Here is a 26679-nt window from a genome sequence, read left to right as displayed (position 1 = left end):
TCGCCCGCGGAATTCTTGAGACAAATTTCCACATAATTAGCAAAGCAGAAAACCTTGATGAAAGCGCTAGCTTGGGAAAATCGGTTAGGAAAAGTCAATACTGGACCCTCCGAAAAATTATCCCAGATAGAAAAAAGAGCTTACTTTATAGAACTGCGCAATGCAGACTACAATCACCACAACCACATATACACAAACGGATCGAAACTGTCGGATGGAGTAGGCTGCAGCGTACACTCTAACAACATAAACATGTCCATCTGCCTTCCCGATTACCTATCGATCTTCAGTGCAGAGGCTTACGCCATAATTAAAGCAATAGAAAACTGCCCATCCGGTCTAAACGTCATATTCAGTGACTCCAAAAGCGTTCTTGAAGCCGTTGCAAGAAACAACCTAAACCACCCATGGACAGCTCAAATCATAAAAGAACTTCACGAGAAACGAGGTAGCATTGAACTCTGTTGGGTTCCAGCGCATGCCAATATTGAGGGAAATGAAAAAGCGGACCTACTGGCCAAACAAGGTGCAACCAAAAACACACCAACCGAAACAAAAATACCTTTTGGAGACTTCAAACTTTTAGTGAACACTAAAATATTCCTGTTCTGGTGCACCCGTTGGAACAACAGTAACAGCAAGCTGAGGGAAATTAAAAACACCCCTCATGAATGGAGCTCCTCACAGGCGAACGATAGACACATCAATCGAGTGATAACAAGGTTGCGGATCGGACACACCAGACTAACCCATGGACACTTCGCGAAAAAAGAAACCCCCGCGATTTGCACAACATGTGGCGTGCAGGTGACGGTCAAACACATTTTTATTGATTGCCGGAAATACGACACAGAGAGGCGAAACAACCAACTGGACTCAACTCTCCAGAAAATTCTTGGAGACGACGAAGACAACCTGAAGCGAACAGTGAAATTCCTTAAAGAAACTAAATTGCACGAGTTAATTTTATTTGTCATTATTTATTTGTCATTTAATTTTGTAACACACCTTACAAAAACATCGACCCGAATGACCAAATTGGTTAAAAGGTCGTAAAAATAAACAAACAAACAAACAAACCAAAAACCCCTACATACTAATTTCCACGTCGATCGGTTTGGTAGTTTTCGAGCCTATATGGATCAGACAGACAAATCGGACTGCATTTTTATATGTATAGATTACAACATCGATATTTTAGAACCTGAAGAGTGAACATACATTTATTGGATTGAAGCGGTCATGTAAATTTGTTTTTACAAATAAAAATTTGAATGAGAAAGGCTGGGTCTGACCGCTAAGTGGATTAATGAAGGTTTTTTAGAAATGCATTTATAAACATATTTTTAATTTCGAAATAAATTGAAATGGATAGCAATACCTACTGGAAGCTCTTCTCGTGATAACGATGTTATCAAAACCAGAAAGCTTTGTGCAGGTATGTTTATTGTCCGTACGTTATAAACGTTGCAGGATAAAGTGCTTTCACTTTAATAACCTTCCTTTAGGGGCGTACACATTGCTTTTCCGTTCATTGCCCGTAAGCGATGTCAAATTGATGCTGAGAGCGAATGCAAAAATTCCCCGGCCGTTTCGGGGGCCTGGAATATTATCCGGCATTTCCGTACTAATCATTCTTTTGAAGCGTATAGGCACAGCTTATTTAAAGATGATGAAATTACGAAGAAGAAACCAAAAGTCATCACTAATAAACAGGTCGCTGTAGATGATCAACTGTTCATGAATTCAATTATTAAGTTTGTGACTATAATTAAACTTATTGACGAGAAATATTATTTATTAGAATAAATGTATGAAACGTTACAACTCAAATAATAAAATTCAAATAAATTAGACGATTTAACTACATCCAAGAAATTTATTATTGAATATTGCATCCAAGGATGGCGGAAATCGTATTAGAAAATTATCATGCGAGAATCCTATTGTTTTGTATCGTCTCACGAGAAGAAAACCTATGTGACAAATAAATTGCCGAAAGAACACTCCGTTAATTTTCTAGCCTGTTAACTGTATTATCGTCGCTCGTTAATACGATGTTTTGATTGTCTCATTTGCTCCGATCCGATCGAGCCGTGGAACGAAAATTTTTGGTTTGAATCACCTTGTGAGTGAGAGTGTTCCGATAATCGTTAAATTGTATCGCAAACCAAAAACTCAGAGAGGGAAAAAACTGCAAGTGTTAGACCAACTAAAAGGCAGCACAAAACAGGGATACCAGATTTACAGAATTGTCTGTGAAATGCAGATTTTCAGAGCCCGTGGCCGATTTTGTTTTTTTTAAATGGCAAATATTTGTTATGACTTTTTGCATAGCTTGCAAACTTTTTTCGAATCTATTTATATTTGCGGATTATTTTTCCAAAATGTGTGCGGGTTTTTGATTGTTTAAAAATAACTTCGATATCGGCCAACATACATTAGTGAACAAACTTTCGATGCAAATAAAACCAACGAGCAAATGTGCATTGAGTTGACAATGACAACAGCAAGCAACATTTTGTAAAACGATGAAAAACCTATTTTACTGTCAACACTTGCGACTCAGAAAGAAAGTGGGATAATTATGCAAGCGATCGCAATCACTTCTCTTTTCCGATAATTATCGTCTCGCGATTCTTTTTTTTTGTTTTGCCACTTGGATTCTATCAGCGAAGAGTGAATCATCGGTTTGTAGAACTATTGGAAATTCCATCTCTGAGAGAGAATGAATCATCTCAGCGAATCTCCGAATTGGTTCACTCGGACTGGCATATCGCACGATACATAGTAGAACCGACTGAGAGACGAAGTTGACTCACCCGCCTAAAAAGATCGAATGCTTATCGCCGATCACTATTATTGATTGCATCACAGCTCAACGTAATACAAATATTCAGCATTATGTACTGACACTGATATTCATATTCATTCCTCTGAAGACGACTTTGATTTTTAACTTTGAAAATATATGAACCAATATAAATATTGACTAAGGAATGAATACCAACAAATGTGTTCATCGATAATCAAGATTTCGATCTGTCTAGCGACCGCTGTCTAGCTATACTTTATGTTTGTGTATAGAGCAAAATCATTTCAAATCGCCTGGAAATACGCGAAAATTTAATCGACCATTTTTGATTTGAATGAAACTTTGCACACGTATTTGGCTCAGCAAACTGTGCATTTTTCACAGGTGGAGAGATTTTTTACACCCACGAGTTACATTCTAAAAGGGCGTATGCCTTTTAGCATAGGTTTTATTCGAAGCATTGTAGCCCAGAAACCGTTGGTTGTATAGATAAACTGTCTGAGAATGAGTTGTAGCGAATCTAAAAAGCATCGTAAAAAAAATATCCACTGTACAAAAAATTTTTTTTGACCAAAAAAATTAAAAATAAACATTAAACTTCAATTTAAAAAAAAAGAGTTGAATTTTTTTTTAACGAAACTTGACGTTGATACGCAACTTTAAAAAAAAAGTCCAGGATGGAGAAATGAAAAATAATTTTTTTATGGTAGATTAATTTTTTTATTAAAATTCTAATTCAAACATTTTTCAAAATATTTGTATTCTGATGATTTTAAAAGATGCAAAGAGTCAGTTTGAATCAAAAAGCTCTCGGTAGTAAACATTCTAAAGGCATTGGTTTTCGAGTTATTTCTAATTTAAGCTCGAAAAATTATAATTATTTAGGAAAATACACATTTTCTTATATTTGTCCATGGTTCTCTAGCAAAAACCATACGCTCATTGGAATGCTTGATCAAAAATATACAATTCATTCTTTGACAACAAAATGATTGGATAAATAACTCAAGCGCTAAACCTTAGCCTACCTACACGTTCCCCTTTGCCGAATGTTTTATAAAAAATATGTTTGTCGTGCAACACTACCTACTTGTTTACTAATAATAACTGTTTGTAAAGTACGCAACCAATAACTGGGTTACCTATAATATCTGTTTTCGTATATAAATACGATTGCACTACTCCAGATGTGTTAGTAACAGTTTGCATTTTGTGAAGATGAATAAAGTGAAAATGGAATACATGAAGCCCAAATGCTGTAAACGCTTTCCTGATCATCGGTGCTCAATGAGCTTACGCAAATTAAACGAAAACGTTATTGCAAAATTAAAAATATTGAACAGTCAAGCTCATTTTAATACGTCTTAATCAATTCGAGATTCGTGTTGTTATTGGAATGATAGTCAAGCCACCATTCATTCCTTCGTTGTTTACTATTCAGAATCTGGAACACTTAAGAATATCAGCTTCATCATAATATCGGAAGTACTTCATCATGATACTGTTGCGGTTCAGGTATTCATTGCCAAATTAATGAGTATTTTGAAAACAACAATAGAGTTGAAAAAAGCGATATTAATGTCTGATGGAAAAAAAATAGAAAAAAACTTTGCAAGTCTTTGCAAGTCCAAAACAATGTTTATTTTTTAATTTTTTTTTGTTCAAAAAAAATTTTTTTTTTACAGTGGATATTTTTTTTATGATGCATTTTCGATTCGCTACAACTCATTCTCAGACAGTTTTTCTATACATCCAACGGTTTTTGGGCTACAATGCTTCGAATAAAACCTATGCCAAAAGGCATATGCCCTTTTAGAATGTAACTCATGGGTGTAAAAAATCTCTCCACCTGTGAATAATGCTTAGTTTGCTAAGCCAAATACGTGTGCAAAGTTTCATTCAAATCAAAAATGGTCGATATTCGACCATAGGTCATTTGGCGCGATCTTGCTCTATAGAAAAGATATTCGACGCCAAGTTTGATTTGATATCAGTCAATTTGAGTTTCTAGGTGGTGATTTTTGCCTGCACTGGTTGCCGTTACAATTCGCACAGCGAAAATTTTTACTCTCTTTCACAACACATGTCCTTTTTGTAAGAAGAGTTTCCACAAATGAGTAATTTTTGGTCCATGTTACAGAAATCAGATCCATGGCCATATTGTTGGCAAATACGGCATTGGGTGGTATGATTTTTACTTCCGCAAACTTTCTATGCATTTCCCACTTTACCCGCACATTATATATAGCATGTGCTTTTTCAAAAAAATTCAATTGTACACCTCCGTGCGGTTAAAATGAATCAAAAATAATTAACAAGGGAAACTCCAGCTCTCTGACTGTTTTCGCTTCGTAATTAGTGTTCGACATCGGAACGAAAACGTTGGGTCCGCGTTCCGCCCGGTAAAAAATCGAAACAAGCTCGTTCCGGTCCGATTGGTTTTGTTCCGATTCCGGTCCGAAATCCGGGAGCGTTGTTTGAGTGAAAACAATATCATATAGACTTTTATGCATGTTGGAAAGTGTTTGACTAAATCAGAACAATACAAACTAAATTTTGCAATTTGTTTTTCTATTTTTTCATTATTTTTTTTTCTAATTGAAAAAGTTAGAGGGTGGTGTCCAAGACACGACCGCAAATTTGACGTAGGACTACGATAGTTTCATATTTCATTTTGAGACTACAGGCTAGTTTGGTTTGAGCGCGTTTTACTTTTGACACGGATCGATTTTATCAAGCGAGACCTTCATTGACTTGGAACTAAAACTTGACTTGGAACTAAAAAATGGCCATATCTTCTGTTAAGGTAGTCATAGGCCACTTAAAAAGTAAAAAAGCCATGGAAAAAGAGGTCGATTCATTTTTGGCATAGTTCGATCTTGACAACAGAAAATTTCTTGGCGTGTTGGCAGAATCGAACGAGGGTCTGTATTTTGATTATTTATTTGCAGCACTCTATATAAGAAGAAAAATCACAAGGGTTGTTGACATAAGGTTGTTTGTTGCATTACTTGTATTGAATATGTTTGAAATTTTGTGCAAAAAAAAGGCTTTGAAGTGCTACCGAATTTTAGTTTGCGCATACATGACTGAACAGGAGTGATACAAACACTATACAACGCAAACAAGTTCAAACAGTCAAAGTGCATGCAGGTTAAAATAACATTTTACTTTTAATTCCAGCGTAAAACGAGAAAATATTATATCTTCAATATTTTTTGTTGTTGTCCTTATAACACTGTTGTTGTTCAATTTCATATCGGATATAATGTTGATCGCATCTTTGTGCTACCCCGACTGTTGCGGGACGAATAGGTAAAACGCACTAATTCTGTTTAGCGTAATGCTTTGAGCTGCAAGTATTAGCTTATTAATTTGATTGAAAGGATATTTTAGGAATTTTACCACAGTATCCCTCAGGTTGGTGTACCATGGGAAGAGTTGCCAGTGGTAACATCCCCCGCCCCTTAAACATGGGTATTTGCCTCAGCTTTATCGCTTCTGTTCACTTCTAGTACCGCTTACTTGGATACTGGCCTGCGAAACACTCCGTCGGACGTCTGGACCGCAGCTTGTCTTACCCTGCCATCTTTCGCTGTTATTATACCTCTAGTACTTTTCCTCGGACCCATCCATTTCGTTTCGAATCATCGATAATTAAAACCAATTCACCTGGCTGAACCGGAATTGAGAATTGACTATTGCTTCAGCTTCCACGGCTATGGTACACAAGGCCTCGTCATCTAGCTTGCGCGCTTGGGGTAGATTAGTCATTGCAATTTTCACCGACCGAACCAAGCGCTCCCAGGAGCCGCCCATATGTGGGCTAGAAGATGGTGCGAATAACCATTTCGTGTTGGTGTGGTGAAAGTGGCGGCCGAGTCTCCATGAATGCGCTGGATTTGTTCCTTCAGGATACGATCAGTTCCGATGAAGTTCCTACCGTTATCGGAATAGATTTCGATCGGGGCACCTCGTCGAGCAACAAAACGACGTATACAGGAGATGCAACTTTTTGTAGTTAAATCAAATGCTACCTCTACATGTACAGCACGTATAGTGAGGCAGGTAAAAAGGGCAATCCACCTCTTAGCGTTTGCACGACCAACTTTCACAGTGGTCGGGCCAAAATAGTCCAAGCCGATATAACTAAAGGGACGAATGAAGGGGGGCAGTCTCGCTGCCGGCAGTGGTGCCATTCTAGGCACTGACGGATGTGATTTTTTTATTTTACACCACTGACAGCGATTTGATACCGTTTTCACTAGAACTCGCAATCGTAGTACATAAAAGCGTTGACGCACTTCATTAACCACCGTCTCATAGTTGGCATGTAGGTACTTCCCGTGGTAACTATCTATAACCAGAAAGGTCACGCGATGGTGTTTTGGCAGTATGACTGGGCACTTTAGGTCCGCCGAAACTAACTGCAAGGCACCTATGCGACCGTCAACACGCAGGACGCCTTGATCATCTAGAGCTGGTGTAAGTTTAAATAGCACACTAGATTTTTCGAGCGATTCATGTTCATGAAATGGCAAGCTATCATTTTTTCGAATGACGATAATCTCGTCTGCATATGCGTCTAACTGCACAATCCTCCATATCAAGTTTTCAGCATCATGTAATTCTTGTTGGGTTAGAATTTCCCTCGTGAAAGGTTCCTGCGTCTTCTTCCTGCACGCGTTCACAAAACGCCTCACGCACGATACTGCTCTTTGCAAGCGATACCAATTCGAAAAGCGTTCAAATTTTATTAGTGATACTGGAACTATTTGATGGACAAAAAAGGCACGTAACTCTTCGCGTAACTTCTTCGGTAGAGTTTTCCCCTGTCGTTTGTGGCCAATGTTTTTCATCCGAGTACAAGAACTCTGGCCCTTGAAACCAGCGGCTGGTGGAATCAAAACATGGTCCTTTGCCCCATTTGATGGCTTCATCTGCCACGTTAAGTTTACTCGCCACCCACCTCCAATCGTTAGCATTCGTTGATGACAGAATCTCGCTGACTCAACAAGCAACAAATTGTCTATAACGGCGGTGTTCGGATTCAATCCAAGCCAAAACTGTTCTCGAATCGGACCAGAAAACTCGCCGACGAACAGTTACAGAATGGCCATTGATGATGAAATTTGCAAGCCGCACCCCTTATGCAGTTGCCATAAATACTAGTCAAGGTACGGTGGCATGCCGAATAGGTGCAACCTTCGTTTTCGCAGTTACCAGCGTGCCCTGAACGGTTCCATCCGGCATCTCAACACGGAAGTATACCACAGCGGAATATGCATCCTCGTTTGCATCGACAAACACATGGACCTGTAAAGTGTCGTAAACGCTGGTGGTTGCGTTCATGAAAAAACAGCGTCGAATGTGGACCTCCTGAACGAGGCGAAATAGTGCGATCCATTTCTTCCATCGATCGTATATGTGATCGTTAACTCGCTTATCCCACAGCTTGTCTTACCCTGCCATCTTTCGCTGTTATTATACCTCTAGTACTTTTCCTCGGACCCATCCATTTCGTTTCGAATCATCGATAATTAAAACCAATTCACCTGGCTGAACCGGAATTGAGAATTGACTATTGCTTCAGCTTCCACGGCTATGGTACACAAGGCCTCGTCATCTAGCTTGCGCGCTTGGGGTAGATTAGTCATTGCAATTTTCACCGACCGAACCAAGCGCTCCCAGGAGCCGCCCATATGTGGGCTAGAAGATGGTGCGAATAACCATTTCGTGTTGGTGTGGTGAAAGTGGCGGCCGAGTCTCCATGAATGCGCTGGATTTGTTCCTTCAGGATACGATCAGCTCCGATGAAGTTCCTACCGTTATCGGAATAGATTTCGCTCGGGGCACCTCGTCGAGCAACAAAACGACGTATACAGGAGATGCAACTTTTTTGTAGTTAAATCAAATGCTACCTCTACATGTACAGCACGTATAGTGAGGCAGGTAAAAAGGGCAATCCACCTCTTAGCGTTTGCACGACCAACTTTCACAGTGGTCGGGCCAAAATAGTCCAAGCCGATATAACTAAAGGGACGAATGAAGGGGGGCAGTCTCGCTGCCGGCAGTGGTGCCATTCTAGGCACTGACGGATGTGATTTTTTTATTTTACACCACTGACAGCGATTTGATACCGTTTTCACTAGAACTCGCAATCGTAGTACATAAAAGCGTTGACGCACTTCATTAACCACCGTCTCATAGTTGGCATGTAGGTACTTCCCGTGGTAACTATCTATAACCAGAAAGGTCACGCGATGGTGTTTTGGCAGTATGATTGGGCACTTTAGGTCCGCCGAAACTAACTGCAAGGCACCTATGCGACCGTCAACACGCAGGACGCCTTGATCATCTAGAGCTGGTGTAAGTTTAAATAGCACACTAGATTTTTCGAGCGATTCATGTTCATGAAATGGCAAGCTATCATTTTTTCGAATGACGATAATCTCGTCTGCATATGCGTCTAACTGCACAATCCTCCATATCAAGTTTTCAGCATCATGTAATTCTTGTTGGGTCAGAATTTCCCTCGTGAAAGGTTCCTGCGTCTTCTTCCTGCACGCGTTCACAAAACGCCTCACGCACGATACTGCTCTTTGCAAGCGATACCAATTCGAAAAGCGTTCAAATTTTATTAGTGATACTGGAACTATTTGATGGACAAAAAAGGCACGTAACTCTTCGCGTAACTTCTTCGGTAGAGTTTTCCCCTGTCGTTTGTGGCCAATGTTTTTCATCCGAGTACAAGAACTCTGGCCCTTGAAACCAGCGGCTGGTGGAATCAAAACATGGTCCTTTGCCCCATTTGATGGCTTCATCTGCCACGTTAAGTTTACTCGCCACCCACCTCCAATCGTTAGCATTCGTTGATGACAGAATCTCGCTGACTCAACAAGCAACAAATTGTCTATAACGGCGGTGTTCGGATTCAATCCAAGCCAAAACTGTTCTCGAATCGAACCAGAAAACTCTCCGACGAACAGTCACAGAATGGCCATTGATGATGAAATTTGCAAGCCGCACCCCTTATGCAGTTGCCATAAATACTAGTCAAGGTACGGTGGCATGCCGAATAGGTGCAACCTTCGTTTTCGCAGTTACCAGCGTGCCCTGAACGGTTCCATCCGGCATCTCAACACGGAAGTATACCACAGCGGAATATGCATCCTCGTTTGCATCGACAAACACATGGACCTGTAAAGTGTCGTAAACGCTGGTGGTTGCGTTCATGAAAAAACAGCGTCGAATGTGGACCTCCTGAACGAGGCGAAATAGTGCGATCCATTTCTTCCATCGATCGTATATGTGATCGTTAACTCGCTTATCCCACTGGATCTCTGTTCGCCACACTTCTTGCATCATGATCTTACTGTGAACCAGGAATGATGCCAGTAGTCCGAGTGGTTCAAATAGGCTCATGACGCATTTTTGAATCTGCCGTTCCGTTGGTCTCGCTTCCGAATCGATAAGCGAAGCAATTTCTTTCCGAAATGATGTCGAAAAACGTAGTTCATCTTCTATAGACTTCCAGAGCATACCTAGCACTCGCTCAGTGTCGACGCTACGCATCAAATTTAATTTTTTCACGCTTTCTGCTGACGCTCCGCCTAAGTACTCCAACACAGTCCTACTATTTTAGGCCCAATTCCGGATTTCAAATCCCCCTTCGGAGTGTACTAATTTTACCTCTTCTTCTACCTTTTTTGCTTCCTCGACCGTTTCAAAACTGCTGAGTTAGTCGTCCACATAGTGTGATTTTATAATATCGTTTACCGCTCTAGGGTACAATTTCGCAAATTCTTCCGCATTTTTGTTTTTTACGAATTGTGAGGAAGATGGGGAGCAAGTAGCTCCAAAAGTCGCAACGTCCATAAGAAATATCTGAGGCTGTCGCTCAGGACTGTCACGCCATAGAAACCGTTGAGAATGGCGGTCTGGCTCGATGATGCGAATCTGGTGAAACATCTCTTTGATGTCACCAGAAACCGCTACAGGAAATTGGCGGAAGCGGATCAAGACGTAGGGTAGCGGTATCAGCAGATCTGGGCCAGGCAAAAGAAGGCTTTTGAGTGAGGTACCGCGAACTTTCGCTGCAGCATCCCACACCAAGCGAAATTTTCCTGGCTTGTTCGGGTTAGTCACAGCACTAATGGGAAGATACCACACTCGATTTGGATTGGCCATGAGTAATTCTTCCTCCGTCGCTCTATGAGCGTAGCTCTTTTCTTGATATTCGCGAACCTGACGATGTACGTTCTCCTTTAGGGCGTTATCCTTTTACATGCGTCGCTCCAGACATTTAAGACGTTGTAGAGCCATTGGAAAGCTATCTGGCAGATCAATTTCATCGTATCGCCATAGCAAACCAGTTTGGAACCGTTCGCCGACTCTAGAAGTTGTTTCTTCCATAATCCGACGTGCTCTTTTATTTTCTTCGGAATCGAGCAGAGGCGTTGTCTTTACACCCTCGTAATCTGCATTAAAATATTCTCTCATCGTGACACTGAGCTTTTCGTTCATGTCGCACTCGCATATATGGTTAACTATATACGCATATATAGTTGCTTTCTTCTGATTGAAACTGATGGCCGAGGCTTCCGTAAAGGCACCAACCTAACCGCGTTCTAGTTGTAATCGGTCCATGATCTCCTTCTATCGTTTCCAGTGGTACAGCGAAGCCAAGGTCGCGAAGTCCTATTAATAGACGTGGTGTTACACTCTCGTGCTCTGAATGGCCAGACCTTGTAGATGACGAAATTTATTTTGCAACTTTCCGACATGTAGTGTCTGTGAAGGCAAGTTGAGACTTTCAACCGTTCTCAAATTTGACAGATTATAGCGATTTTTTCCACCCACTGCAGATATGTCTAAAGAAATAAGCTGCGATTCCGACTCTAATCGAGACACGTTTGCTGTCCACTTTAAGCACAACGGAGCATTTGTCCCTTCGATTCCCAGACTTTTTGCAAGGCTATGTTCTATGAGGTTCGCTGAAGAACCTTCGTCGAGAAAGGCAAAAACTTTCAAAAAATTAGATGTGCCGTGCAGCATCACTGGCACAATCCGGAACAACACCGACTGTCCGTTGTGATGGTATGTGTGGTTTTCAAAATGCTGATTAGTAGTTGAAATTCTTGTGGGTAAAGAAGGCGTAGAATTCAGTAAAGCATGATGACGTAGTTCACATCCGTATACACCACAGCGGGAGGTTTTCCTACATGCCCGGCGACCATGAAAATTCAGGCAGCTACGGCACAGCTTCAGCGTAGTAACAGTTTTCCATCGATTTTCAGTGCTACCTCTTTTGAAAGCAGCACAATTTGCTACACGATGGCTATCTTTATTACAAACAGGACAGCTTTTAACTACTGCACGCACTCCTCCTTTCTCTCCCGTTTCAATGTGAACATGAACATGAACAAATCCTCTCTCCCGCGCTCTTGACATCTCATTCCCCTGCATAGGTTTGCAGACATACATCACAACTTTACTGACGGAGTCAATAACCGTCGTCATAAATTCGCTTAAATTTTGCAACGTTACTACTTGGCAATTCTGGAGATGCTGAGCCCACTGCAGCCTAATACTGGCAGAAAGTTTGTCTACAATTTCCTGTAAAAGAATAGGGAAAGGTGCGATATCTGATCTACGGCGATTAGATGCTGGGTTAGGTTTCGTATAGACATTCCGAATTCGATCAGTGTTTCCAGCTTCTTCGTTCTCGGAGCGGTAGTTTCACGAACGTTTTTGATGAGCTTATTAATTATCATCTCAGAACGGCCAAAAAGTGTCTCTAGGGTTCTCATAACATCTGGAACTGTTTCTGGTACCATCAGAGAGTATCTAACCGCCCTCAGTGCGGGTCCTTTTAAACAACGTTGCAATCGAGAGAGATTTTCGGCATTATTGTAACCACAGGCCGAAGTAGTATTATTATAGCTGCAGAAGAACAGCGCCCATTCTTCGGGATCACCATTGAATTCTGGTAAATCTCGAGGCATTACTTGCCGAGCAGCTAGCTGCTCTGGGGACGGGTCTTGTGAAAATAGTGTAGTCGAATTAGCAGTTGGAATTGAACCTATCATTTGCGGCGGAGTTGGAAACGCGTGCGGCTTTTGCTGCTGCTCAGCTGAGAAGTGATAGCATAGTTGTTCCTGATCTGGTACATTTCGATTCTGTCTAGGAACGGACGGCTCTTGTTGCCACTCGTTACTTATCACTTCCGGTATCGCTGTGGGATTATGGCCGGTCGTATGATATCTTAGTGTGGGTCGGCCGCTTCCAATCATCGGTGGTGAATTTAAATCTTTCACTGAGAGCACTTCAGTACATGCTCCATTCGTGGTAACTGCTGGACGCGAAGAAATAGGTGTACATTGTTGTTGCATCTGCAGCTGACATAACCGCATGAGTGGCGGAACTCTATTCTCGCCGCTTATCCCTCCTACTGCGCCTTCTTTGGTGCTCGTGACGTGTAAGGCTGGGATTAATTTAGATGTGGTTGCATTGTTGTTTGGCGGATTGACAGCGCTCATCCAAATTTGGTTGCACTGCTGCTTGTCCATCCACCCACTCAGCGACTTGTTTCGTTCGACTCTCAATATCATAGACCAGCGTATCTTCTATCAACTGATATTTTTCCTTCACATATTTTTTCTTCAGTTCCAGCTCTAACAGTTTCTTGTCAAGCTCTCGTTGCTCTTCCAGGCGCTTTAAATGCAGTTCTAAGCGAGCTTTCCGTGAAGCTGCTGACGAGGCGATAGACACTGATTTTGCTGGTTGTGGGAAACAAGAAGAACAATACCATTTTGTATATTCAACGGAATCGGTCACCCCGGCACACGAGTAGTGCCACCACTTATCGCACATATCACAAGCAACGAGATCATCGGCAGAGTCCGGCCATTGACAGGCAGTACAGCTAAAAACGTGGCTGTTGTCCACCGTTTTCTCCTGAACGCTTTCATTCTGATTATTCATCTGAAATGAATTTCTTAAAGTTTGTTGCGGGACGAATAGGTAAAACGCACTAATTCTGTTTAGCGTAATGCTTTAAGCTGCAAGTATTAGTTTATTAATTTGACTGAAAGGATATTTTATGAATATACGTACAAATTCAGTGGATTACGGTTTACTTATCCCGCGAACAAGATAACTTTAGGTTTGGTTTAGCGATTACCTTCTAGTTTAAGCTTAGTTCTTTCAGCTAGTAGGAAACAAAGATTAAGTATAATATATGGAATTTTGTTATTAATTTCGCATACACGTTGAAAAATGCTCCTACCACCAAAGAATGAATTTTATCTCTTACTTCTTTTTTCTTCTTCTAAGAATTCTAATATTCTATCTAAAATTATCTGACGTCTACAGTAGCTTGACGGTTAATTTTACCACAGTATCCCTCAGGTTGGTGTACCATGGGAAGAGTTGCCAGTGGTAACGAAGACAGAGGAGGTTAAGACATTTTCCTGATAACACAGTTGAAATCTGTTTCCACACTGAAAATTTGACGGCCCAGTACTTTGAAAGCCAGCATTTCTAAACCTTTGTGTGTATTCAAAATACGGCAACTTTTCCTTGGATGCATTTACTAGTGCCTGCTATTGCACAGAGACAACATTTCACTAAAGGAAACTCCCCACTGCAACAGCTGGCCCTGATATTATCGATGCTGAGCAAGGATGGTCAAAATCGTATCAGATAATTATCATGAGAAAATCCTATTGGATTATGATCACGCATAACACGCGATATTTTGTATCGTCTCTCGAGAAAAGAACTTATGTGACAAATAAATTGCGAACTGCGTGAACTTCATAGCCTGTTAACTATATGCGAGTTTGTCTTCGTTTGTTCATACGATGTTTCGATTCTCTCATCGGCTCTAATCGGTAATTCATTATCGTCTCCCGATCCGATCGAGCCGTGAAATAAAAATCTCAGGTTTGAATCATTTTGTGAGTCAGAGTGTCTCGATAATCGTAAAATTGCATCGCAAACCAAAAATTCAGAGAGGGAAAAACTGCAAGCGGCAGAACAACTGAAAACCAGTAAAAAACAGGGATACCAGATTTACAGATTTATCTGTGAAATACAGATTTTATGAGTCCGTGAGAGTTTTTTTTTTCAATTTGCAAATATTTGTTCTCACTTTTTGCATAGATTGCAAACTTTTTTCGAATCTGTTTACATTTGCGCATTTTTTTTCAAAATGTGTGCTGGTTTTTGCTTGTTCAGTGAAAAATCCTTCTATGGAAATAAAACCGACGAGAAAAGGTACATTGAGTTGATAATAACAATAGCAAGCAACATTTTGTTAAACGATGAAAAATCTATTTTGCTTTCAACACTTGTGACTCAGAAAGATGGGGGATAATGTTCCAAGCGGTCGCAATCATTTCTATATTCCGATAATTATCATTTCGCGATTGTTCTCTTTTATTTTGACACTTCAATTCTATCAGCGAAGAGTGAATCATCGGTTTGTAGAGCTATTGGAAATTCAATCTCTGAGAGAGAATAAATTATCTCAACTAATCTCCGAATTGGCTCACTTCGACTGGCAATCGTACGATAATTGTTACAATCGCCTGAGAGACAAAGTTGAATCACACGCTGAAAAAGATCGAATGTTTATCGCCGATCACCATGATGCTATGACCCGCTGCAAATGCTGCGCTATTCGTTGCCTTGCCACAGCTGTGGCCGCTATCCGCTGTCATTAGTATCCGCTGCACTGCTGCTGCTACTAACTGCTGTTGTCGCTGTCTAGAACTAATATTAGCAGGTTTGGCTGAAACCGGATGTTATATAGGCCATTTAGCACATTTAAAATTACTAGGTCTATAATACTGTCTACCGTGCTTGGGAAGCAATCATATAACGACCAATCAGAGGTCGAATTTTGCGTTTTGACAAGGCTTGACAATTTTCAATAGAACAATAGTTCGAATAATAAAATTACAATTTTATGCATTTGATTGTAATCTTAGCAGATTTTCCTATCTATTGCAGCAAGAACGAAAGAAATCCATCGAAAACTAACCGATTTATTAGCATTTAAAATTGGACATATTTTCCGGTTTTAGATTTTTATTTTACATCCCTATGTAGCCGAGTATGTAGCCGAACCTCCTGAGGGACGTAGTTCTACGTCAAAATTTGGAGTGTAGTAACAAAAAAGGCTGGTTCTATAATTCTCAAAATGATTGAGCATGTATGCCGATGGCATTCAATTAAGCACAAACAAATTGTGAGAGCCTATCAGTTGTTCACTAGTTTCGAAGTTATAGCAGGAGCAAAATTTAAATAGCAAAAAAATGTAACAATCAATGTCTTTCTAAAATCATAAGAACCATGTAATCAATAAAAACATATATTACAAGTTAAAAAGGCGAGCAATGCCATATGGGTTGACTATTAATAAAAACAGCGAAGAAAATCAAAAAGAATGAACAATTTGCTGCGTTTTATGACCTAAATTGAACAATTTTTGAAGTAGAATACTTCTCTCAGGAAGTTCGGCTACATAGGGATGTGAAATGAAAATCTAAAACCGGAAAAAGTGAAAAATATGTCCAAAAATATGTATTTGAAAAATGCTAATAAATCGGTTAGTATTCGATGGATTTCCTTCGTTTTTGTAGCAATAGATTGGAAAATCTTCTAAGATTCTTCTCAAAAAAAGATAACACTGTGCTACAAATGAAAAAAAAAATACAAGAACTTCTGAAGTGACCTAGTGTAGGTTGTAGGTCTTGTTGAGTGTAACATTCGCTCATACTAGAAATTTTCCAAACACCCCCAAAATCTGAAGTTATGGTCAAAATACGGTTTTTTGGACCTCAGCGCATATAATATTTTTTTGATTCAGTCATTTATCAACCGATTTTCGATATTTAAGCAGTTTCAGAAAGGAAACAAATCGAGCTTTCAAAATATATACAGGTTCTTTCTAATATCAATAGAATTTGTTGAGTTTTTGAGTTTAAATCTAATTTTTTAGATATTTTCACGCAATTTTTTAATTCGATTTGAAATTTGCCGTCTATTTTTGAAAGAAACATACCACAAATATACTATAATTTTGAAAGTATATTCAATTCCAAATCAAACGAAAGTAGTTTTGTGGAAATCGGTTGATATTTGGCCAAGTTATATATTTTTTAAGGAAACCAGAATTTTTGGGCTTCTGTCGCACAGTTATTTCACGTAGCTACAAATGATGCAAAAATGCAAGAGTTTTTGATGTGACTTAGTGTGGGTTGTAGCTTTAGTCAAGTGTTACTTGCGCGTTTACTTGAAGTTTTTCAAATACCCCGAAAATTATAAGTTATGGTCAAAACCCTGTTTTTACCTTAGCTCACACTGTTATGTTTAATACGGTTATTTTTCAACCGATTTTTTATATTTTGGCTGTTTTGGAAAGACGAAAAATAGAGCTTTTGAAACATATAAATATGTCTAAAAAGTTTACCTATATGTGATGAATAGTTTCAAAATAAATAGGATGGTTTATGTTATTTTCAATTTTTTCCAAATTCATTCGCAATTTTTTACACATTTTTGTAATGAAGGAGCTTCAATTGCTGTAAAATTTGGAAAGTTCTTTTTAGTACCAAACGAAAATAATAGGTGTTGTTAATGAAAATCTGTTTTAATTTGGCTGAGAAATGATTTGATGGAATCTAAGTATGTGGTGGAAAACATCAAGTCATATCTCAGCCAAATTATAACAGATTTTCATAAACAACACTTACTGTTTTCGTTTGGCACTAAATATACTTTTCAAATTCTACAAAAATGTGTGAAAAATTGCGAATGAATTTTGACAAATTTTGAAAATAACATAAACTATTCTATTTATTTTAAAACTATTCATCACGTATGGGTATATATATAAATAGTTTATAAATAGTTATTTGACACGGCACGATACAATTTATGTTTAACTGAGCCAAGTACATTTTTTTTTTCAAATTCTAAATTAGCAGGGAAAAGAGGGAGGCCTTTTTTTTATTCTCGCGGCCGACTACGAGCTAGTGGGGATTAAAGGTGAGAGGAGGGGTGTTACAATTTTGTTTTTAACTATTTTATATTACAGAATGTATTCATTTGTACGTGGCTAACCAGTGATGTTCTGTTTGAGCAGTTTTGGTCTGAGGTGTCTGCGTAAACATAGAGATGCCGAGTCTTCGTTTTAGTGTTTTTCCCCAGGAAATACGGGGTGTGCACTGGGTGGCACTGAGACTGTCTGTGAAGATTAAGTAGTGGTCTATGGACAGGGTTTCGATGATCTTAAGAGAGTACTGAATAGCAGCAAGTTCTGCGACGTACACGGTAGTAGGAGGCGGAGGCGGTAGGAGGTGGTAAAATTTTCGTGAAAAACACCGAAGCCAGTGGACTCATCTAGATTAGATCCGTCAGTGTAAAACATTTTATCACAACTAACATGTTTAAACTTATTGGAAAAAATCTTAGGGATCTCTTGCGGTCGCAATTGATCCGGGATACCAATAATATCTTCTTTCATGGTGGTGTCGAAGAATATAGCATTATTAGAAGTATCTAAAAGTGCGACATTGGAGGAATCGTATGAAGAAGGATTATTATCTTGAGCCATATAGTCAAAATATAAAATCATAAATCTGGATTGAGATTGAAGGTCGACCAACCTCTCGAAATTTTCAATTACTAATGGGTTCATAACTGTGCATCAAATTAGCAACCGATAAGAGAGATTCCAAAAGCGATGTTTCAACGGAAGAATACCCGTTAGCACTTCAAGACTCATCGTCGACTGCATGCAACCTAAGGCAATACGCAAAAAACGATATAGTATTCGTTCCAGTTTGATCAAATATGTGATTGCTGCGGAGCGGAAGCAGAAACACCCGTACTCAATTACAGACAATATCGTTGTTTGGTAAAGCCTCAGAAGGTCTCCTGGGTGGGCTCCCCACCAGGTTCCGGTAATTGTACGAAGAAAATCAATTCGTGTCAGATACCTAATATGGCAAGCCCAGGTGCATTTAGAGTCGAACCAGACCCCGAGATATTTAGCGACTGAAACCTGAGTGATTGTTTTACCCGTTAGTAAGAGCTGCAGCTGAGCTGGGTTATGCTTTCTAGAAAAAAGACCAGCTCAGTTTTCTCCGGAGAGAATTCGATACCCAGCTTTAGAGCCCATTCAGACGAATTGTTTAAGGTATCTTGCAATGGTACTTGCAGATCGTTAGCCTCGCTTCCAGTAATGGATACAACGCTATCGTCTGCAAGTTGCCGTAGCGTGCATGAATTTGCAAGACATTTATCGATGTCATTGACGTAAAAATTATATAAGAGAGGGCTTAAACATGAGCTCTGGGGAAGACCCATGTAACTAATTCGGGAAGTTGTCGAATCACCATGTGAGAAATACATATGCTTTTCTGACAACAAATCGAGCAAAAAATTATTCAAATTTGGTAAAAGCCCCTGCGAATGAAGTTTCTCGGTTAAAACTTCTACAGAGACAGAATCAAATCCCCCCTTATGTCCAAGAACGCAGAAGCCATTTGCTCTTTCCGAGCAAAGGCGAGTTGAATTTCAGTAGAAAGCAACGCTAGGCAATCGTTCGTCCCCTTGCCCCGGCGGAAGCCAAATTGAGTATCTGAAAGTAAACCATTTGTTTCGACCCATTTGTCTAACCGTAAGAGGATCATTTTCTCCATTAATTTCCGGAGGCAAGAGAGCATCGCAATCGGCCTATAAGAATGGTGATCAGAGGCAGGTTTTCCGGGTTTTTGAATAGCAATGACTTTTACCTCCCTCCAGTCGTGTGGAACAATATTTAGCTCAAGAAACTTGTTGAACAAGTTCAACAAGCGTCTTTTTGCAGAGTCGGGTAGATTCTTCAACAAGTTGAATTTAATTCTATCCAACCCTGGAGCTTGATTGTTGCACGAGAGGAGAGCCATTGAAAATTCCAACATCGAAAATGGAGGCTCTTCCGTAGTTACTAAAAACGCGTCGCGAAAGGTCTTCTGTTCGGGGACAGAGTCCGGACAGACCTTTTTGGCGAAATCGAGTATCCGGCGATCTGAATACTCCTCACTCTCATTCGAAACGTCACGATTCCGCATGCGTCTGGCGGTATCCCAAAGAGTGCTCATCGCTGTTTCCCTCGACAACGCGTTTACAAACCGCAGCCAGTACCCGCGTTTTTTTGCTTTTATCAAGCTCTTCATCTGTATATCCAGTACATCATACTTTCGGAGCAAGTCGATAGTGTCTTGAGGAAGGCCAAATACACCGAGAACCTTCGCGCGTACAGGTCAGAGCACTCTTTGTCCCACCACTTGGAGGGAGGGCGCCGTCTTATCGTTATCCCGGGTATCAGTTTCGTCTGAGCTTGAGTCGCGGCGTCGATGATCAAGCCAGAAAGGAACGCGTATTCTTCCTCCGGAGGAAGTTCCACGTGGGACTCGATTCTTTGCGATATAATGGTCTCATAAGACTTCCAATCAATGTTACGTGTGAGGTCATACGCAATATTGATTGGATCCGTTGGAGTTGACCCATTAGCAATTGAGATAACGATTTTTAGGTGATCACTACCGTGGGGATCATTGATTACTTTCCACTGGCAATCTAACGCTAGTGATGTCGAGCAAAGGGATAGGTCAAGCACGCTTTTACGTGCTGGAGGATTAGGTACACGTGTCACTTCCCCAGTATTCAAAAGTGTCATATTGAAGTCGTCGATTAAGTTACAAATTAAAGAAGATCGGTTGTCGTCGTACAGTGACCCCCATAGCGAACAGTAAGAATTAAAATCTCCCAATAACAAAAGAGGAGCGGGAAGCATTTCTGCTATATCAGTGAGATGCCTCTGTTCAATTCGCGCGGATAGAGGGATATATAACGAAACAAGGCATAGGTCTTTTCCATTCATATTCGTTTGAATGGCAACGACTTCAATATTCGAGATCGAGGGGAGGTCGATTCGGAAGAAGGAATAGCACTTTTTAACCCCTAAAAGTACCCCTCCACCGTGTGAGTCTCGTTCTCGACGAATAATGTTAAAATCGTGGAAATTGAGTTGATCGTTCGAATTGAGAAAAGTTTCACAGAGCGCAAATGCGTCACAATTGTGTGTATTTATTAAATGAGAAAATAGATCGAATTTGGGGATGATACTTCTGCAATTCCACTGTAATACAGTGATAAAATTCCTAACCTCTTTTGCCGTATTAGTCATCGAAAGATATAATAGCTCTTCCTAGATCCTTCTGGCATGGCATAAGAACACCTTTCGACGGGATCGTCAGATGTACCCTCATTGGTTGGCAGAAAGGAAAAGATGTTTCCTGTCGAGTAGTGGCTCAGCCCTCCTAATCATTTCTGCAAAAGAGCGCTTCGATCGTTCCTTGAAGGAACGCTTAATTTTTTCCTCGCGCTGTTTGTACGCGGGACACGCCGAAAGTTCATGCCGAGTTCCCTCGCAGTAAAGACACTTTTCAGTATCCTCACTGCAAGCGGTCTCAGCATGATTGCCTCCGCACTTGCTGCAGCGTGCCTTGCTGCAGCAGTAGGTGGCTGTATGACCTAGCTGCTTGCAGTTTTGGCAATGCTTGACCCGCGGTACGAACAGGCGTACAGGCAGACGAACCCTGTCCAAAGAGATGTAGTTCGGCTGTGCGGATCCGGCGAATGTTACACGGAAGGAATCCGAAGAAAGGAATTTCTTCTTCCCTTCTTCGATGGATACTGAATGCGATTGCTTGACATCCAGTATCTTTACATCTTGTATCAGGGGGTTCTTGAAGCAGCCAACCCCGTGACGCAAAATGTCATCGACCGTGAGGCTTCCTTCGATAACCACACCGTCGATCTCCACGTACTTGGCAGGGATGTACACGCGGTACTCTCTCGTGAAGAGCTCGTAGTTAGCAATTGCGTTTGCTTGCTTCAAGGTACACACAACAACTCGCAGTTTGTTCGGTCTAACCTTTGTAATTTCGGTTACGTCCGAAAACTGTTTTGCCAGGTCCTTGCCTATTTGTATAATGTTAAAAGGGCTTCTTTATGGGCCTAAAAAACTATGAACGGACCTTTCGAAGCTTCTGGGTAAGTTTTCACTCGTGTTGCCGGTACCCCCGGTAGAGTAGAATTGATGGAGGAGATCTCAATCTCTTCCCCATTTGTTTCCACATCCAGGAATAGTTGCACCTGCATGTCATCCATTTTGCGGGAGCGTTACGCTCTACTGCACAAAAACGATAAATATTCGAATGTGGGGGTCAGTAGTAGATATTAAATTTAAAAAACAATTTTTCAAACTACAATGGTCAAAATAAAAAAAAAGACAGTAATACTTATACCTATAACAAAAGTAATATTGATAATAATAATAATAATAATAATAATAATAATAATATTAATAATAATAATAATAATAATAATAATAATAATAATAATAATAATAATAATAATAATAATAATAATAATAATAATAATAATAATAATAATAATAATAATAATAATAATAATAATAATAATAATAATAATAATAACAATAATAATAATAATAAAAAAAATAACAATAATATAATAATAATAATAATAATAATAATAATAATAATAATAATAATAATAATAATAATAATAATAATAATAATAATAATAATAATAATAATAATAATAATAATAATAATAATAATAATAATAATAATAATAATAATAATAATAATAATAATAATAATAATAATAATAATAATAATAATAATAATAATAATAATAATAATAATAATAATAATAATAATAATAATAATAATAATAATAATAATAATAATAATAATAATAATAATAATAATAATAATAATAATAATAATAATAATAATAATAATAGTAATAATAGTAATAATAATAATAATAATAATAATAATAATAATAATAATAATAATAATAATAATAATAATAATAATAATAATAATAATAATAATAATAATAATAATAATAATAATAATAATAATAATAATAATAATAATAATAATAATAATAATAATAATAATAATAATAATAATAATAATAATAATAATAATAATAATAATAATAATAATAATAATAATAATAGTAATAATAATAATAATAATAATAATAATAATAATAATAATAATAATAATAATAATAATAATAATAATAATTATAATAATAATAATAACAATAATAATAATAATAATAATAATAGTAATAATAATAATAATAATAATAATAATAATAATAATAATTATAATAATAATAATTATAATAATAATAATAATAATAATATTAATAATAATAGGGGAAAGTGATCTAATGCGGACCTGTTCTGATTAAGAAAAACTAAAATAATTTGACATGAGATTGATTTTATTTATTCAGATTCATGTCTTATTTTGGTTGCTGGTTGTTTCGGTGGCCTACCAACAGGCCTCTTAATCTTGCGTGGGCGGCCAACGGGCCTCTTGGCAGTGCCTTTAGTTTTAGCAGGTCGGCCAACGGGCCTCTTAGCAATGGCTAGTGACTTTGGAGGTCGGCCAACAGGCCTTTTTAGTATAACGACTGGGGGCTTGCGGGGTCGGCCAACGGGCCTCTTATCCGCTGCAGCCTGTGATTTGCGGGGTCTTCCAGGTGGTCTCTTTATCACCACTATCGTTGGTCTTGGTGGTGCACTAACGAGGCGATGAAACTGCACAGTTGCTTTACGTGGTCAGCCTACTCGCCGTTGAGTGGGTCGGGCTACTCCCTTCGCTTGTATGTTTTGTTCCTTTGAAGAGAATGAATCATTTAGTGTCAAACAGAGCTTCGTGAGAAATAAAAACATACCATCAGAGCGATTTCAGCGGGGTCCGTCAGTATAGCAGCTCGTCCAGGTTTTCGTCCTCGTCTGCCTGTAGCACGCGGTGGTGCCCGCGGGATTGGTCTGATTCTGCAAAGAGTGTCCAGCAGTGATCCTGGTATTATTTCGTCAACCAAGGAAGGTCCTGTCACTGATGATGGAGCATAATCCAATGCAGTGAATACATCCGGGTTGAAGGGCCAAATACCTGATGCCCGGAACCCGGCCTTGATGTTTCGCTCCGTGGCACTCCGTTCGAGAGCGCTGTCGATGATAGCCGGAAGGTCAAAAATAGACATCGGCTTTCCGGGATGCCTGTATGTCCATTCGTCGCACAGCACATTCATTGTGTGCTTGAACGGCGAAAACACACTCACGTCCAAGGGTTGTAAGTGGTGAGAGCAATGGGGTAGTATTGTAAGTAGGTGAATGCCATTATCCCTGAAAAATTCGATTGCAGGTAGACTTCTGTGTGAACCGTGGTTGTCCACAATCAACAAAAGCGGGTTTTCTTTGGACACTCGCGTAAATGCTTTAAAGTGTCGGAGAACATCCAGATAAATATCTGCATTCATCCACCCTGTATTGCTCACCGCTCCAGCGCATCCCGTTGGACCACCATCCAGAAAGTGTGGATGGAAACGTTTTCGAGGAAAAACGAAAAATGGTGGCATTTTATTGCCAGTGGCGGAAACCGCAAGTACCATCGTAACCAACGGGCCCCGATCGGCCGAAAATACTCGACCAACACGTTTGACTCCACGGCGACTGGCAACTCGTTGAGGTTTCTGAACTGTTGTCACTCCAGTCTCGTCCAGATTCCAGATGGAATTTGGTTCAAACGTTATATTCTCGGCTACTGTGCGTAGAAGATCGAAAAACTTGCCCACATTTGTGGGATTAAAAGCAGAGACTCTGGCTATGCTGGTCGACTCGGGTGAACGCATCGACAGGTTCGGCCTTCGGCGCAAAAAGTTCCGAAACCAAACAGGGCCTGCCTTTGCGTTCGCGATCCAATTCTCGGGAACCGGAATCCCCAGCTGGTTCGCGAATTGTGGTGCAAGCACACGAATGTCTCTGGATGTTAGACCGAAGAACTTGTCCGAGCATAACAAGCAATACTTTTCGAATGCCCGTTCTGGTTCCTCGGGGAACAACGGTGGTCTTCCGCGCTTACAAATTTACACATCCTCCATCGATATCGTAGGATGTAGCGGGTCCGCTTGCACCATCAGGCCAGCGTTTAACCGCTTGTGGCGAAGCAAGGTGGTACGGAGTATACTATACTCTCCAGCAGCTGCCCGTAACGACTTGCCAAACTTAATGGCAATAATCGCCAACTTGATCGCCTGCTCCCGTTCACCACGTTTCACTGCCGCGTTACTCATATCGAACAGTTTGTATATCCAATCGAATCAAAAGCAAAAGCAAAAAACGTAATCGTATCACAAGTATAAAAATTGTACTGAAACGGTTCTTGCCATGAGCTCGCATTTATACCCAGCCGATCTATCCAGCAGCCTAACAATGTCTTTTGTTGTTTATCAGTAACGAAAGGTGTCTTTTATTCTCTATTACTGACGAAAGATGTCTTTTGTTTTCTATTACTGACGAAAGATGTCTTTTGTTCTCGATTGCTATCGATTGCTACACGCGATGATGACGATCGATCATGCCAAGCACCGCATAAGGGATGATACATTACGTGCCGGCTACGTGACATTATCATTCACCGCACCCGAGACATACACCACAGTCCGGGTGTTTGGATTCTCAGCTACACGCGATGATGACGATCGATCATGCCAAGCACTGTATACGGGATGATACACTACGTGCCGGCTACGTGACATAATCATTCACCGCACCCGAGACATACACCACAGTCCGGGTGTTTGGATTCTCAGCTACACGCGATGATGACGATCGATCATGCCAAGCACTGTATACAGGATGATACACTACGTGCCGGCTACGTGACATAATCATCCACCGCACCCGAGACATACACCACAGACCGGCTGCTGGCTCGCACACTGACAAGAGCAGCAATAAGATGCCAACGTGGTAATCACACTAGCCTACCAAACCTTGTAGGAAGAGGTTGGATGATAGTATATGCCTCGGGTAGCGTACTCACACAACAGGGCGCTATCCAGTTACAAGTTCTGCCTTTCCGCTTCTCTAAGTTCATTCGCATTCATCGATTCCATACATTTGTATGACACCTAACTTCCGATGCTGCACAGCAGGCGTCTTTTGCCGACCACACCACACTCATGTAACGGCACATAATGCCTTCACACTCCGTCGTGCTGTAACGTGTTTCAAGTACATGGATGTAGCTATCTACGCACGCAAGCGCACACGATTCAACGACGTACGCATATACACGCTGAACACGCATAAACACGCACGTCGGAAATCAACCACCGCAACCTCCAAGCAAGGGTAGTCTGCTTTTACCCATGCTGAGCAACCTAAGCTGAACAGCTAAAGCCCTTTGTCTCCCCGGGACCGCCGTTAGGCATTACTTCAGGGAGAGGGCCCGTCGTGCTTTTCGCACTTACCTCTATGGGTAGCAGAGCAGCCTATACAGGCCAGTTAGTTAACCGTTAACTAACTGGGGCACGTCGATGGTTTCCCGTCGATTGGTGCCCTGCAAAATACTAACGATCTGTGATGCTGCCGTGATGACCGCATCCCAGATTTCCCTATTTTCGCACATCCTACGCACTATATTCTCTGGCGTGGTGTCCATCCCACATATTGCAAGCATTTCGTACCGTACCCGCTCGAAGCGCGGACATGTGAAGAACACATGCTCTGCGCTTTCTTCCGCACCCGTACAAGCGGGACACATAGGGGACTCGGCGTACCCGAACCTATGCAGGTACTGCCTAAAGCAGCCATGGCCTGACAGGATCTGTGTCAGATGGAAGGTTACTTCCCCATGGTGCCTATTAATCCAGCCTGCTAACTCTGGAATGAGTCGGTG

At 40.2% G+C, this 26679-nt stretch overlaps 1 protein-coding gene across 1 annotated transcript; it reads right to left on the bottom strand.

Moving 5' to 3' along the window:
* Nucleotides 1-9871: 9871 nt before the first annotated feature.
* Nucleotides 9872-10357, bottom strand: LOC129728706 (uncharacterized). Its single transcript, XM_055687159.1, has one exon. It carries the CDS (start codon nt 10355-10357, stop codon nt 9872-9874), a length of 486 nt encoding a protein of 161 aa, XP_055543134.1.
* Between the last annotated feature and the right edge of the window lie 16322 nt (nt 10358-26679).

The sequence above is a fragment of the Wyeomyia smithii genome, chromosome 3, assembly GCF_029784165.1.
Source record: "Wyeomyia smithii strain HCP4-BCI-WySm-NY-G18 chromosome 3, ASM2978416v1, whole genome shotgun sequence".
In the NCBI taxonomy this organism is placed as follows: Eukaryota; Metazoa; Arthropoda; class Insecta; order Diptera; family Culicidae; genus Wyeomyia; species Wyeomyia smithii.
The sequence above is the reverse complement of the archived record's forward strand: the minus strand, read 5'-3'. Positions and strand labels throughout refer to the sequence as shown.